We start from the raw sequence: 15850 nt of genomic DNA, 5'->3' as shown, positions 1-15850 counted from the left end.
TTGAACTTCTGTCACAGTTTGTGATGCCAAGCAAGGGAGTTGGCCACACTTTCCATTCAAAAATTTCCATCTTGTCTTCCCAGTGCAGTTTTCAACATAGCCAGATACTACCCTACCGTCTAAGCAGTACTTACAATCCCCCAGGCAGTGAGGGAAGTATTTGAACAGCTTCTGTCACACAGGCACTTTCCATCATTATCATTTAAGCCTTACCCCTGTGGTGCACAGCACACACAAAAGATTTTTTTTCAGATTTCACTCTTAGAAAATTAATGAAAACAGAGCAAGTATCAACACCTGATGGAAGATCATGAGAACGATTACAGGCACTAACCAGCAACAGCTCCCAACCTTTAGGAGACAATTACTTTGGTTAAGTGTTAATCAGTATGCCGATTTTATATCAAGTTTTAAAATGCAGATGACTTAATACTAAAGTTTATACTGTTTAATCTTTTGATGTTAAGAAAATCTTTATAGCCCATAGTGCTGTAACTATTTCTAGACATTAAAATAGTTCCTATGCATTAACTTAAAAAAAAATCTGTTATGCCTCCCACCTCCATTTACTTGAGTTTTGAACATCCAAGTTTCAGGGTATACTGTTGAAATAGTAAACAGAGCTAGTATGTTTTCAGATTGAAAAGGGGTTTTGTCCATGTCTTCCTGTCAAGATCTGAATCCAGTTAACCCAAAAAAACCTGTTCCCGCTCTCAACATCTCAACGGGAGCTGTCACAAGACACCCGCTGAAGTTCCTTGAGGCAGAATTCATTTTAACTGGATCATCTACTAGCAATAAACAATGATTCTTTAGCTACAGCAAACTTCCATGTAAATGAGAGATAACTACTTGTTCCCCTTGACTAAAAAACCTGATAAATTTTGACACACTTTCAGCCCCTCTACTGCGGTCCTCTCCTTTAGCTTAGAGAACTTAAGTTTAGATTTATAATCACTATTCCTGCTTTTTACTTACATGTGCCTTGCTTTAGAAAATGATCTTGTTTAATCCAATACTCTGAAAGCAAAATTAGTTTTTCCTGATTTATGTAAACAGCAGCCTATGAGAACACATGGAATGTTTCACAAAAATCTTTTTTTATCAGCCCATTAACCTATTTACAAGGGTAAAGTGAGTATTTTTTAAGGGATAAACTTTGCCCGCCCTTACACTTAGTTAAATGATGTTGCTAAGAGGTATTAACTGAGAATAAGATTAAAATATGTATATAACAAAACCTTAAAATCTTAAGTGAAAGCCATTTAACTAATATTTAAAACCTCTGCAATTATTAGTTTATTAGTATCATCCAGGACTCAGATGTTCAGTATTCCTCCTGAAATTACATAAAACAAATGCAAATGGAAAGAATCCAAGTCAAAATTATATAACAAAACAGCACTCCATCACAAAAGCGTGTAAAATTACAAGAACGCTATTTTAAAACACTGGCACTTTAAGAGAACGATAATCTCAAAAACCACAAAATTGCCAAATTGTTCCCTAAACTGTTAAGCAGATAAACATATGACCCTGATGAATGAGCTTGAGTTTTGTAGAGAAAAATCAAATTCAAATAAATCAGGTAATTCACACTGAAATACAAAGCTTGTCTTCCTCCCTCATGTCTACCTCATTTATAAAGGGGCAAACCATAATATAGGAAAATATACCCAATTTAAAATGTGGTATACAATTTTAAAAGTTGGCCCATTAAAAATACCTTTAATGGAGGATCTCAAGTTTCCTAAACAATCCGTATTGAGATAAATAGGAGAAGACATTTACAGCCAGCACTTTTTCTCCAGAGCCTTTGTTGGGACTAATTGTCAACAACAACAAAAAAACATAATATGGCAGTCTTGTATTTTAAGCTCACGCTTTTGGGGATACATTCTCAGTCTTAAACGTGGGAACTGCAAATATAACTGCCATTACATGGTAATGGGAGTTAAAGGATGTAGAGTCCTCATGTAAAGATCAGAACATACTTTTCTATTAGTCCTTCAAGGACAGACTTTCAAAATGTTTGATTCTAATAATCCCGTGCTGTGAGTAGATTGGTTACTCTTCACTTTGTAAATGAACCTGGGCTATGTGAAATCTGATATCAACCGATCAAGATTTGAGTTTCAGTTATGGATGAAAACTGTCTCAATTAAACTTTTATTACCCTCATCATGAGTATGCAGGGTGTGTACACAAAAGCTTTTTATCAGCTAACTATACGAAAGATAAACACTGTAATAATTCGTGTGATCCAAAATGGGCAAAAGCAAAAGACTAGCTTCCCCTTAGGAAGAAAATTTTCAGACCTATGAAAAGGACAACAATACTAATAAAAAAAATTGTATTTACTTAGAAGCATTCAGAATGTCAACAAAACAGCTGCAACTTTTCTTTTTTTTGCAATTACAGAGTGGTATTCAGTTAACAGAACAACAATTATTTCGTATAAGCTGCATCAGAGACAACTGAAGATGAAAAAACTACCATCCCCATATATAACTAATTTGTGCTGTGCACCAACAAGAACCTGCTTTAAATTTCCATGCCAATTTACAACCCCCATACTGTACCAGGCAAGGTTAGTGGCTATTGAAAATACCACCAGGACAGGGCTATCTAAAGACACATTCGGTAGTGTGTTAACTATACAAAAAAAGACACTGTACAGTTTAAAAACAAATCTTACACAGCCTTACATTTCAATTTTTTTCTTTAAAAGGAGTGAGTTGTGTACAGGGGGGTTAAATGCTTTATAGACAAGAAAAAAAAAACTGCGCTAGAACCAACTTATTCATCATCATCATCTTCTTCTTCCTCTTCATCCTCTTCATCCTCCTCCTCCTCCTCATCCTCTTCATCTTCCTCATCTTCCTCCTCTTCCTTCTTTTTCTTGCTTTTTTCAGCCTTGACGACTCCCTTTTTTGCTGCATCAGGCTTCCCTTTAGCTCGGTATGCAGCAATATCCTTCCAAAATAAAGGCAGCAAGAAAGTGGTTGGAAAGACAAAACAGTTAAGGAGAGAAATAAAAGTAACATGGCAAAACTTTATGAAAAAACAAGGACTCAGATACACTAAAATAACACATTATCTGCACTCACATCTGTGGACTTTCAGAAACACACGTAAAAATATTATAATTGTAAATAATCCGTAACTCATGGAATGACATGGTTTGACATTAGCATTGTTATGCCTCACTGAAGTACAACCATGTACCACATCCTAAGTTCAGTTTATTAAAACTAGAATGTAGAGACTGATTAAAGGGTAGACACTGCCACCTTCTGAATGCAAAAACGCATTCTACAGGTTTATACTGTCAGACCCTAATCCATAGTAGAAAATCTTGTCTTAAAAAAAAAAAAAGTTATTTGCCACTGAGCATGCAATTAGGTTAAGAAACATCTAGAAATAGATACATTTCTCCAAAATGACTAAATAAGCTAAACTCTAACTTTACTTTTAATATTTCAACTCAAAGTATAGAGGCTACAGCTTTTTATTTTATTATATCAATTTACTATACAGATCAACAAACTCATAACTTTCTAAGTTTTTTTTTTTTTTTTTTTTTTAAATCTAAGGGAGGGAAAACATAAATGTTTCAGGGTGTTTATGAACAATACAGGTTACGTTACTTGGTCCAGCCTATTTTTATGTTGTGTGCCTGATCATTTAAAATACTTAAATCATTTGACTCAAAGTGACTACCAAAATCTTCATAAATCTGGATACCGGAGAATAACAAAACCACCCGAGTCAAATAATGTTAAGTCAAACAACACTAACAATTTATTTGATCTTCTACGTTCTTTAAAACATGGAAAGGGACTTAAGAGTACAGCCAATGGCACGCTGAATAGCTGTTATACTTAAAACTGCATTACACCTCCAACTCTTAGGAATCATAATAGGAGATTAAGATGCAGGACCAAGGACAGTCATCCATCTAACACCTGGCATACCCTTTCACCACGACACCAAGCCAATCCATACTTACCTTTTCGTACTTTTCCTTCAGTTTAGCAGCCTTCTTCTCATAAGGCTGCTTGTCATCTGCAGCAGTGTTATTCCACATCTCTCCCAGTTTCTTTGCAACATCACCAATGGATAGGCCAGGATGTTCTCCTTTGATTTTTGGACGATACTCAGAACAAAACAAGAAAAAGGCCGAACTAAAAAGAGAGATTTAATTTTAGAATTGTACGTTTACTAACAACTGTGTTGTATTGCTGTATAAAAGCTGCTTCTAATTTCTACCACATATTTCACAGGATATAAATATTATGAAACGCTAAATATCCCTCATTAAACTTAATTTACACAATGATCTAACTTATGACACCACTAGCTGAACATACACTATTTATTAGCGTTCCAAAAGAACATTCTGCAAATTACTCTCAGACTGATGGTACTTCTCAGGAAAGAAAAAAATTAAAATTACACTTAGGAGATATATTGGGTGAAGGAGGCCAGAATCCAATTCCACTGCTCTAACTAAAACTGCCATCCAACAGGAATTTTATTTACAAAATTTAAACATACCAATGTGAGTTAGCGAAGAAACTTTGATTACGGACTCCCCACAAGGTGGCTTGCTAAATTTGTCTGATTCTACTGCAAAACACTCCTTGAAAATAAAAACGGGCAAGATACTTACGGAGGCCTCTTGGGTGCATTGGGATCCTTGAACTTCTTTTTTGTCTCCCCTTTAGGAGGGATATAAGTTTTCATTTCTCTTTCATAACGGGCCTTGTCCGCCTTTGCCATGTCTTCAAACTTTCCTTTCTCTTTAGCAGACATGGTCTATAAAATAATAACTCGTAAACTTAACTCGACAACGAAGTTTTAACAAGTTGTACTCTTAAGTATTAAAATGAACAAAACCAGTGTCCTTTGCTGAACATTTAGCAGCCTGTTCCAACACCACCACTCGCATTATGCAAATTGCACCGAAGCTTTTTAAAAATCCCCATTTGGACTTCACCCTTTAGTACCTCCTTAGTATTTGTGTTAAGCCCTCTTACCTTCCACCTCTCTGAGCACTTCTTAGAAAACTCTGAGAAGTTGACAGAAGCATCTGGGTGCTTCTTCTTGTGCTCCTCCCGGCAAGTTTGCACAAAGAATGCATATGATGACATTTTGCCTCTCGGCTTCTTAGGATCTCCTTTGCCCATGCTTAATTATTTTTCTAAAAAATAAATGAAAGTGTAATGTTAACAATGCAATTCACGGCATTTAAGAGCACTCTAACTCCTTGGGGAGGGAATGAAAAGCAAGGCACTGGTTGTTTAACCCGGCAGTGGCATTAACCCCTCATAATACCAGAGAAAATGGCAGTGATAGTCAATTCCTAGAAAAGGCTACACCAGGCGAAAACCGGTCCTTGAGTGTGATCTCCAAAAAGTGGACACACAGTGGTATACTCACACGGCGCTTGTTACTTCGCTGCCTGTATCTGTTCTGGGTGAATACCCAACCGGTCATTTAAAAGAAACGAAGAATTAAATGCAAAAAAACCCGTTTTCAATCAACAAAACCAAAGGTCAGAAAAGCGACGCTGCCGATTCACGGCTCTGCGCTACGTAAGGAACAAATAGGTGAGAGCCAAAGCGGGCAGACCTCTCCGGATCGCGGGCCAAGTCCGCGGCTCACCTAAAGCTGTCCCAGGGATCACTGTAAATACTCTCGGCATAAAAGTTTGCCGGGGGGAGGGAGCGGGAGGCCCGCTCGGGCCCGGGCTGGGGGATGGCGGCGCTATGTGCGCGGCTGCCACTGCCAGGCAGCTTCCTTTGCTATCGGCTTGGCCCCGAGACGCATTTCGGTTCTGACTAAACACGTCCGGTCTGAAGTTTCTTCGAGTAAACAAGGATGAGGGACAAAAGCCACTCCTGCTCGCTGCTCGGGCTGCCCCCCGCCCCCACCAGGGCAGTATTTTTTTTTTCCGAGCCGTGGAAGTCGGGGCGACGCGCGGGGCGGGCTCCGCACACCTTCCCGCCACTGGCCCCCCCGGGCCGCCCGCCCACTGCGGGGCCGCGAGGGGAGGCCGCCCGGGACGGCGGGGCCGCGGCCCGGCCTCCGGGCCCGGCTCCCCGCCCCGCGCGGCGCCGCCACGTGCGCCCGGCCGCCCGCCGCTCGCGCAGGCCTGCCGGCCTCCCCCATTTTGTCGGCTCGGCGGAGGGAGCAGCCCCGCTCGAAATGGGGGCTGGCTCCGCCCGCGGCCGCCGGGGCCGGCGCGCACGGAATGGCCGCTGCGCGTCTTCCCCGCCTGCGCCGCCGCCGCCGCCGCGAGGGCGAGCGCGAGCGAGAATATGGCTCCTTCCCTTTGTGTGTGTGTGTATGTGTGTGTGTCTGTCTGTGTGTGTGTGTGTGCGCGAGTGAGTGTGTGAGAGTGTGAGTGCGAGCGCAGGCGGGCGGGGTGCGCGCCGCGCTCTGGCGCACACACTCGGCCATGACGGCCGGGGGGAGGGGCGGGGGGCGCGCAGCCGGACCCTCCCCCCGCCCGCCGCCTGCGGGGGGGCCGCCCCGGGAGGCGCCCCCGGCCCGCCGCTCCCCTTCTCCCTCCGCGCGGGCCGCGCGCCCCGCCGCCCCCACACGGGCGACGCGGGGCTGTGAGAAGACGAAAAAAAAAGTTGCCTCGGAACTGCTGCGCCCAGCTCCCCCGCCCGCGCCCGCCCGCCTTGTTTTCTCTCCAGCCAGCAGCGCCGGGCCGAGTCAGCCATGTTCCAGCGAGCGCCGCGGCGCCGCTCCCCCCGCCGCCGGGCCGCCGCCGCCGCCGCCGCCGCGCCCGGGCACTGGCTCGGGCTCGGGCTCAGGCCGGCGGGCCCGGCCCCGCGCCGCCGCCCCCGGCCCCGGCCCCGGCCCCGCGCCGCCGCCGCCCGCCCGCCCGCAGCGCCCGCCGCCCGCGCTTGCCCGCCGCCGGCGCCCGGCTCTGCGGCGGCCAATGCAGCCGTGAAGCGCCGCCCGCCCGCCCGGCGGCCCGCCGCCCCCCGCGCACGCCGGCCGCCCGAACGCTCGGCCCGGGGGCCGAAAACACGTTAAAAAAATTTTTTAATGAAAAAAAAATTTTTTGCGCCAGTCAGCGCGGACGCCGCCGGGGGTGGAAACTCGCAGGGCTCGGGGCTCGCGGCGCCTCCGGCGGCCCGGGGGCCGGGGCTCCGGCGCGCGGCCGGGCTCCCGGCGCCCGAGGGGAGGCTCGCTCCGTGCGCAGTTCCCCCCACGGTCCCCCCTCATTTGCCTTTGTGTGGATCCTGACCCGCCGGCTCCCGGCCGCGGGGATCCGGCCGCCGCGCGGGCTGGGGAGCTGCCGGAGGCGCTCTCCCCGCCGCGGCGCTGCCCCAGACTCACCCTCCGCGAGGCACAGAGTCGCCCAGTGCCCGTCCGGCTCTCACTTGCCCCGGCGCTGTCTCTATGGAGCTCAATGTACTGCAATGGCTGTGAGAGCGGGAGCCAGACGCAGCCTCCTCACTCTCTCCGCTCTGTAACATTACTCTCCAGCCAGCGCGGCTCCTATTGGCTACCGCCAACTCACGGGGCTCGCTCATTGGCCCGATACCTCCCATTGTCCTGACCAGAGCCCGTTTGCTATTGGCTGTCTCCGGGGACACGTCATCAAGGATTGAAACAGCGCGCAAATCTGAATGTGTGTGTATGCCGGGCAAAGAGGCTGAGGCGGGAGAGGCAGAGGCAGAGGCAGCAGCTGCTACGGGAAAGCAGAGCTCTATGGTGTATGTGTGCATGTGTCTAACCCAAGCCAGCCCCACGCCCGAGCGGCCGCCCGAGCGAAAAGGGCCTGACTTTTCCACAAGTGTCTCCAGCTCCTCAGGCAAAGGAGACACCCACAGGCCTCCCCCCCCTTCTCACCCCAAACTCACTTCCAAAGCCGTTAAGATAAGAGGCCCCAGACTTTTTAACAGACCTTCAAAAGTGAGAGCGACACGATGAGATCACGGCCCCTGAAAACCGGGGTTTCTGCTCGTGCAGAGGGGCGAAGGCAGCCAAGATTCGAGCTCCTCAGCAACATATGGTTGCATTACACTCTAGATCTCTGGGAAGGCAGGGCTTTTCCTATAAGAAAGTGACACGATCCAGTCAGCCGGCTTTAAAACACCCCTTTTCTGGGCTCCTAAACCCGTACCGTCAGGCTTGCTGAGCAGCTGAAACCTTGACTCACCGAACAGGCATTTAGTTTCACCCTTTTTCTTGGTTTGATCGAGTTTCACAGCTCGTCTAGAACTTTTTATTTAAATACAAAGCACGGTCTCAACTTCCTGGAAATCAAATGATTATTCCATGTAATTAAAGCACACAGCCACTTCGTTTTGATATGGGGTACTCTAGCAGGAAATGTTCGCGAGGGCCTGCTAGAATTAGCAAATTCATTAGAGACCACCTTTTTAACTGTTGGGCTGTTTTATTAGACTCGGTGTGGATTACTGTTATAATCAAACGAATCCTTGTGATGCTATCTTTCCCTCCCATCACACCACTTAGTGCATCCATGTAACTGCTCTAGGATTACAGGAGTTGTAGGTATATTGTTACCCGGAGGATTAGATAGAGGCAGAGAGTGTGTTTCTCTAACTCACCAAGCTGGCGGTATTAACAGCCATACTTATTATGTCTGTAAAGAAAAATCTGCTAGCTATAATAGCCAGTTCTGAAGACTCTACGGTTATATCAGCCCTTTATGAAACTATTATCTATTCCTCTGTAGCCTGAACAGACCACACCCCTATTCAGTTATAACAGACTTCCCTTTTTTTCACTCTCTGATGGTATGTTTATACACTTCTAAACCCACCAGCCAATTCCTCCAAATGTAACACACCAAAGTTAAAATCACTCATTTTATTATGTTAATTTTATTTCATATATCCAGTCTAAGCATCCATAACATAATGTATTTGCTCAAATTTATTAAGCTATTTGAGAATAGACTTAGAGATAACCTCTCCTGACCTTTGATGTTAATGTTTATTCCTTTTATTAAAAAAATACATAATTGGTCTCAAGGATTATAGTCTTGGTGAATGGACAATGCATGTCATATGAACATGAAAAAGTATGATATTAAGACTATATAAACTAGTATAATGTACACTCGGCGTTTAAAAAACAAACATCTAAAGTTAACTTATATTGTTACCTTCACACATATTTACTCTACTTCCCTCTATTAATCAAATTTTATGCTTTCTTTAAACCTAGGTATTTATTTCAATTCTGTTTTATCTTCTCGATGACTATATTACAAAATATTCATGAGAATTATCCATACTTTAGATGGCATCCGTGATATCCAAATTTGAATATTATCTGAAGATAGCACTAATCGGTATTTTCCAGGAGCAGTGTTGGGTTTGCCCTGGTACAACCACTTTTTTAGGTTCTTTTACCAGTTGTCTCTAATAGCTTACTCCTGCCAGGGTAAGTTTATGGTCACAGAACAACTCAAGAGCAATGGGTCCACACAGGTGTCTATTTCAGCAGGATGGTATGGTGAATTACAGCCACCGGATTTAAATAGACCTGGGTTCAAATCCCAGCTCTGCTACTTACTAGCTGTATGATCTCTGGCAAGGTTTTTTTTTTTTTTTTTTTTTTTACTCCTTTGTGCTTCCAATCTCTCAGCTATAAAATGGAAGTGATCACGGGCTTGTTGTAAAGATTAAACTTTTTCTTCAAAGGTTTAAAATTATGTTATGCAGACCTCTTCAAACCCATGACTTAGAAAACATCAAGTGCAGTTAGTTAGCCTTGAGTTTTTCTTCATATTTTAATTTTATATGAGGGCGGTGGTTGCAAATTAAGTTGTTTTTTTTTTTTTTAATTTTAGCCTCAGACAGCACTAAATCCTCATCCAGTCTAGTGATGGTGCCTTCAGTTATTCCCAAGTATAACAGAGGCCCTGTCACAGACCATTAAAACCTACACTTCTAGGCACATTTCTCTTATTTGCTTTTTGTGATACAAAGGGAGGAACGTAAAAAGGAGAGAAACTTTTTAAGTAAACTCTACAACTTCTAGCTCTAACCCTGCAACCTTAACCTAACCTGCAACCTTAACCCAACCCTGAACTTACGTTCGCTTATTTTATTATATTAGACCCTCTCCTTCTTCAACATGAATCATTAGCCACAAATTGGCATATATTTTACTTTAGGGTTATTGGGTGTTTTAATCCCAACTTACGAAGTTATCTAATTCAAAAAGCCTGAACACTCTCTCCCATGCCCAATTTAGCCGACTAAATTACAGATCGTCATGAATATGGGTTATACCCCTCCTGGAGCCTGCCTCTAGGATAGGAGAAGCGCCTCTCTTCTGGAATCTCAAAATATTCTGTACATTAATTACTGTGCTCACAATTGTAATTATCCAGTTATATGTCTGTTTGTCCCACGGCAATGCACCCCTTAAAGGCAGGAATCCTATCTTTGCAACCCAAGCACCTAGCAGGGTGCCTGGCATACAGCAAGCAGTAAATAAAGTCTGTTGAATAAATGATTTAACAGCTAAAAGAGTACTTACTGCAAATTATTGTTTTAATCTTCCTCTTCCATCTTTGGCGATAAACATTGGGGTATTTCTAAATCAGAAGGCATGAAAATAGAACAATAAGTAAATGTTAGGATTAATATTGAGGAAAGATGTCAACTGCACCTCATTCTTATAACTTAAAAAGAGGAAGATGGAGTTGGGGGCTAGGGGCAATCGCAAAGAAAGACAAACGCATATATTTGTAGTTATTTACCAGCTCCCAACTAGGCCAAGGTTATTCCTAGTTGGATACAGTGAACTACGGCAAGCCAAATAAGAATTTATCACAGAAAACTGCAAGAATGTCTGCCCAAAGGTTGTTTCCAGTGGGCCTTTGAAACAACTCTAACGTAAAAAAATACAAAAAGCAGACAGGGGGCTGTAAGTCTTTGGCTGGAGGATATTGATTCCTCCTCATGCAATGAAGCCTAAAGTCAAGTTATATGAATTCTCTGTTGTCTCTCCTTCCTAAAAAGGGCCAGTTTCTGAAAAGGAATAGAAATTGTAAACCGAAATGTCTGACGAGGCCAACCACACTAAGGGTCCTGTACACTTAAAACCTTCTTCTTCTTCTTTCTTTCTTTTTTGGATGCTGACAATAAAGGAGAGGAATTCAGGTAGAGAAAAGTGTACAGGTTGTGACCTAGGACACTGAGTCCCACCCCTCAATCTACCACGTGTGCCCTCGGGTAGCCACTAAGGTCTGTGCTCATTTCCCCAACTCTTGCTTAGAGGTAGTGATGCCTCATCTCACTTGCAAGGACATCACAGGATTAAACAGACGGGCACAAAGAGAGACCCGAGGAAGGCAGAGAGGTGGTGTTATTATATCTGTCAGCGCGTGGGGAAGGGGAACCTTGTCCTGGGCTGCTTAAGTACTTCTGCCTGGGCCTGAGTCTTCTGTGCCAATGTGGCTTGCAGGTGGGGAAATCAGTGGCTTCAGCTGTGGGCAGCACTGATGGCTGAGGCAAAGAAAACGGTATGGAAGTGATTTTTTTTTTTTTCTGGGCTGCGCTCTGCAGCTTGCGGGATCCCGGTTCCCTGACCAGGGATTGAACCCCAGCTCTCCACAGTGAAAGCACAGAGTCCTAACCACTGGACCACCAGGGAATTCCCGGAAGCAAATATATACCAATAATATCTCTAGAATTGTAATATTTCACTGGTGAGTAAGGAAGAAAAATTACCTTTTCTTAATAAGGTTCCTGTTCTCTGGTTAACCAAAGAATGGTACACATGAAGAGGGGGACACTCATTAGTAAAAGCTTTTATAAAATGGTGATCTAAATTCAGAAAAGATCAGTGTTTTACGACTTGATCTCAAGAGCCACGTCAACAGGCCAAATTCAGGTGCCATAAACCTTAAAAACAAATGTCTTAGCTCACCTGCTAGGATGGCTACGATCGGAAAGACAGACATGGGGAGCATGAGTGAAAAATGGAGAAATTGGTGGCATCATACACTGCTGGTGGGAATGTAAAACGGGGCAGCCGATTTGGAAAACAGTCTGCCAGTTCCTCCTAAGGTTAAACATAGAGTTACCACGTGACCCGGCAATTCCACTCCTAGGTATGTACCCAAGAGAAATAAAAACATGTCCACACAAAAACCTGCACATAAATGTTCATAGCAGCATTGTTTGTAATAGTCAGAAAGCAACCCAAATGTTCATCAACTGTTGAGGGGATGAATAAAATGTAGTGTATCTTTGTGATTGAATATTATTCGTCGATAGACTGGAATGAAGTAGTGACACATGGTACAACATGGATGAACCTTGAAAACATTAGGATAAGTGAAAGAAGCCAGATACACACAAAAAACCCGCACATTGTACGGTTCCATGTGTATGAAATGCCCAGAAGAGGAAATTTATAAAGACGGAAAGTAGATTAGGGGTAGCCAGGGGTGGAGGATGGGGGGAAGGGGGGGTAACTGCTGGTGGGTGTGGAGCTTGTTTTAAGAAGATGAAGATGATTTAAAAGTAGATCATAGTCATGGTTGCGCAACTCTGAAGACACCAAAAATCATCAGATCGTACGTACGTGAATTATCTCTCGACAAAGCTGTCTTTTAAAAAACGAATTAATGTTTTATGAAACAAACACAGAAAGGGACGACGGATCGCTACCCACTTGCTAATTTTGCCCCGTACTTTCCTGCTGCCTCTGGCGTTTAACACCTGCTGAAAACGATGCTCTTCCTCTTCATTCGGCGGAAATTTCTTCTATTAGTGGAGTTATATATTCTGTGCTTAAAGTGTGTTTTTGCTACAAAATTATGTTAAAAGAGCACTCTCCAGGTGTACCTTGGGAGGTTTCCCACGAGCGCCTGAGGTGACTGTACTGTTGGCTGAGCCATGAAGTGTTAGGTCAGACGGTGCAAACTGGCAGGCCTCTGGCTTATGTGACCCTCAGATGTGCCATTTGGTTAACATGGTGTTTTTAAAAAGTTGGATTTTTTTTTTCACATTAAAAAAAATCCAGATATTTGGCTTCTTTTGAAAAATCAGAGATCCGATAACCTTGGCTCCATGGCTGGGCAGGGTGACGACGCTGTTGAGTGAACAGGGGCCGCCTCCCTCAGAGGAGGTGTGTTGTCTTCTGCGCAGCCCCACTGTTCCCTAAGCATCTGGCCTGCCGTCTTGCCTGCCTGCCTCCTGTGGACATCTGAGTTTTGCCAGTCCTGAGTTGGGTCCTTAGAATTTCAGGACTACGACCTGCGATTCTGAAACGTTCTTCCTCAGAGACTCTTTTCGTAGGAAACACTTATTATCATCACACAGAACACAGAGTGGGAAACTGAACTAGAGGGATCCCTCAGGTGAGGAACAGAGCATTTTTGGTGCTGTCACAGGTAGCATGTACTCCTGATGTGAAACAGAGAGTCTGGCTGTGCTGCAGAGGATGTCCTACAGCCCAGACAAAAGTAAGCTTTATTTATCATGTCTCTCCTATATGCTGAGCACTTTACACAGATAATTTTGTTTGGTCCTCACAGTGATCCTATAGGCCAGGATGCTTACCTCTCTTCTACAAATAATTCTAAGGAGGCTCAGAGAGATCCCTTAAGTTGTCCAAGGTCACACTGCTAGTGAGAGAGTAATAGTAAATCCAGTTCTGACTCCAAAGCTGAAGTTTTCTCCACGAAGCCGCATGACCTTGCAGTTATTAGCCTAGCTAATAAAATAAAAAATGATCACATTTTCCCACCTAAATATAACCCATATCCTCAAGGGAATCTGACGTGAGTTTACAGCCTCAACTCTCAAGATTTCTGAATAGGACACACACATTTGCATATATAAAACTTGAAAAAATTTATGGGAATTCCCTGGTGGTCCAGTGGTTAGGACTCCGAGCTCTCACTGCCAAGGGCCCGGGTTCGATCCCTGGTCAGGGAACTAAGATCCTACAAGCCGCGCGCTGTGGCCAACACAAAACAAAACAAATTTATGGGACTTCCCTGGCGGTCCAGTGGTTAAGACTTCACGCTTCCACTGCAGGGGGCGCGGGTTCGACTCCTGGTCAGGGAACTAAGATCCCACAAGCTGAGTAGTGTGGCAAAAACAACAAACAAACTTGAAAACAGTTTCATGAAACAATACCTACCATTGTGATGGAGTCTGACATTTTTTTTTCTTAAAATCCTAAGTTTACTTTCCAACCTGCCAATGGGCTCTGCAGTTTGCAAAACATTGCATTAAAGCCCAAGTAAAGAAGCCCCGTTTCCCATCAGCCCTAAGTGACAAGTGTGGGTGCTGCCAGCTGATGGGATGGGACTGAAGGGAGGAAAGGCCATGACAGATACCTGGAATCCAGGACCTGCGGCCAGAGCTCCCGAGCACACTCAAGGAGGCTGGTGCCAAAGCTGTGGACCGTCCCAAGTCCAGAGAAACCATCTGGAGACAGGAGAGGGGAGTGCCTTGCTCTGCCTGGGAGACCAAGACAAAATCAGGCGCTCCTGGCCTCCAGGAAATGCAAAGAAGACATCTGAAAATCCCCCGAGGCCTAGGAGAGAAATCCTAGCAGACCTGATAAACACCTTCCTCACCTGGGTGGGGTTCACCACCTTGGATTTGTCTTTGTCAGAGGCCAGACAGCAGGAGTCTCTCTGCCAGGGGAAGCTGGCCTCAGCTCCCCAAAAGACAGCCTTTTTGTTTAAAACACAGCACCCAAAATGGCTTGTGGGCTAAATAGAGGGTGACTGCCAACCCATACCTGTTGTTCATGAAGGTGTTAAAAAAAATCGACAACAATGAAAAACCTGTATGCTTATTTTGAAAGGTTGCTGTTGATCCTTGTTCTAAGGTTTCCTTTTGCTTTCCAAGAACGGAAATAAGGAAGTAGGAAGGAGATAGCATGATTTAGTATACTCTAACAAAAGTACTACCAGCAAATTGATAGTCACATTGAGGAACAGAACTCTGCCTTGGAAACATTCATGGCATTTGACCAGTGATTTTGCTTCAAAAAATACTAAGAAAATAATCAGAAATAAGTAAAAGGCACAAAGATGTGAATAAGAATATTAATTGCAGAATTATCTATAATGTGTCAACAACCCAGATGTTCAATGGGAGTGGCTTGGTTTAATAAGTTTGGGTCCATCCTCATGACGGATTATGCCACTATCAAATTGTTATGAATACTAAATTTAATGCCACGTAAAAATATTCATATTACCTTATCATGACAAAAACTATTTTCAGAAGGATCCCTGGTTTGAAAGAAAGGTGTGTATGTGAATCCAACAAAGATTGGAAGAATATACTAAAAAACATTAATAGTGTTTATTTCAGGTGAAAGGTAGGCTTGGTTTTCTCCTTAGACTCTTCAATATTTCCTTAGTTTTCTACAATTTATGCTACTTCTAAAATTAGAAACAAAAAGTCCAATTTTTTTTTTTTTTTTTTTGCGGTATGCGGGCCTCTCCTGTTGCGGAGCACAGGCTCTGGACGCGCAGGCTCAGCGGCCATGGCTCACGGGCCCAGCCGCCCGTGGCATGTGGGATCTTCCCGGACCGGGCCACGAACCCGCGTTCCCTGCATCGGCAGGCAGACTCTCAACCACTGCGCCACCAGGGAAGCCCAACTCCAATTTTTTAAGAGAAGAAATTTGCTAATAGAAGACTGAAAGATTTAGATCATTTAAAGAAATTCAGACCTCGTCGTTACTCTAGAAATTCTTCCCTGTAAAGAGATATACACTATATATAAAAACATGCACATTTACCATGGCCCTAAAGTTAAGGTGTCTCCACTGTCATCCAAATACAACCACCCTGTTAACA

The 15850-nt window shown here is 44.2% G+C and overlaps 1 protein-coding gene across 2 annotated transcripts; it reads right to left on the bottom strand.

Moving 5' to 3' along the window:
- Positions 1–2339: 2339 nt before the first annotated feature.
- Positions 2340–7518, bottom strand: HMGB1 (high mobility group box 1). Of its 2 annotated transcripts, none has more exons than XM_004285498.3 (5): positions 7363–7518; positions 5043–5206; positions 4676–4821; positions 4013–4187; positions 2340–2976 (listed from the first exon to the last, which is right to left on the bottom strand). In XM_004285498.3, exons 2-5 carry the CDS (start codon positions 5190–5192, stop codon positions 2800–2802), a joined length of 648 nt encoding a protein of 215 aa, XP_004285546.1. In that variant the 5' UTR covers positions 5193–5206; positions 7363–7518; the 3' UTR covers positions 2340–2799. The 2 variants fall into 2 exon arrangements, with proteins under 2 accessions (XP_004285546.1, XP_033272032.1); XM_033416141.2 differs by lacking the exon at positions 7363–7518 and adding an exon at positions 5446–5650.
- Between the last annotated feature and the right edge of the window lie 8332 nt (positions 7519–15850).

The sequence above is a fragment of the Orcinus orca genome, chromosome 18 (assembly GCF_937001465.1).
Source record: "Orcinus orca chromosome 18, mOrcOrc1.1, whole genome shotgun sequence".
NCBI lineage: Eukaryota > Metazoa > Chordata > Mammalia > Artiodactyla > Delphinidae > Orcinus > Orcinus orca.
Note: the sequence above shows the minus strand (reverse complement) of the source record. Positions and strands in the feature narration are given on the sequence as shown.

Coding starts and splice junctions, on each gene's coding strand:
- HMGB1 (XM_004285498.3), bottom strand. CDS start 5,192: ATGGGCAAAGGAGATCCTAAGAAGCCGAGAGGCAAAATGTCATCATAT. Junction 4,822..5,042: donor AGTGCTCAGAGAGGTGGAAG/GTAAGAGGGCTT, acceptor ATTATTTTATAG/ACCATGTCTGCTAAAGAGAA. Junction 4,188..4,675: donor AATGCACCCAAGAGGCCTCC/GTAAGTATCTTG, acceptor CTCTCTTTTTAG/TTCGGCCTTTTTCTTGTTTT.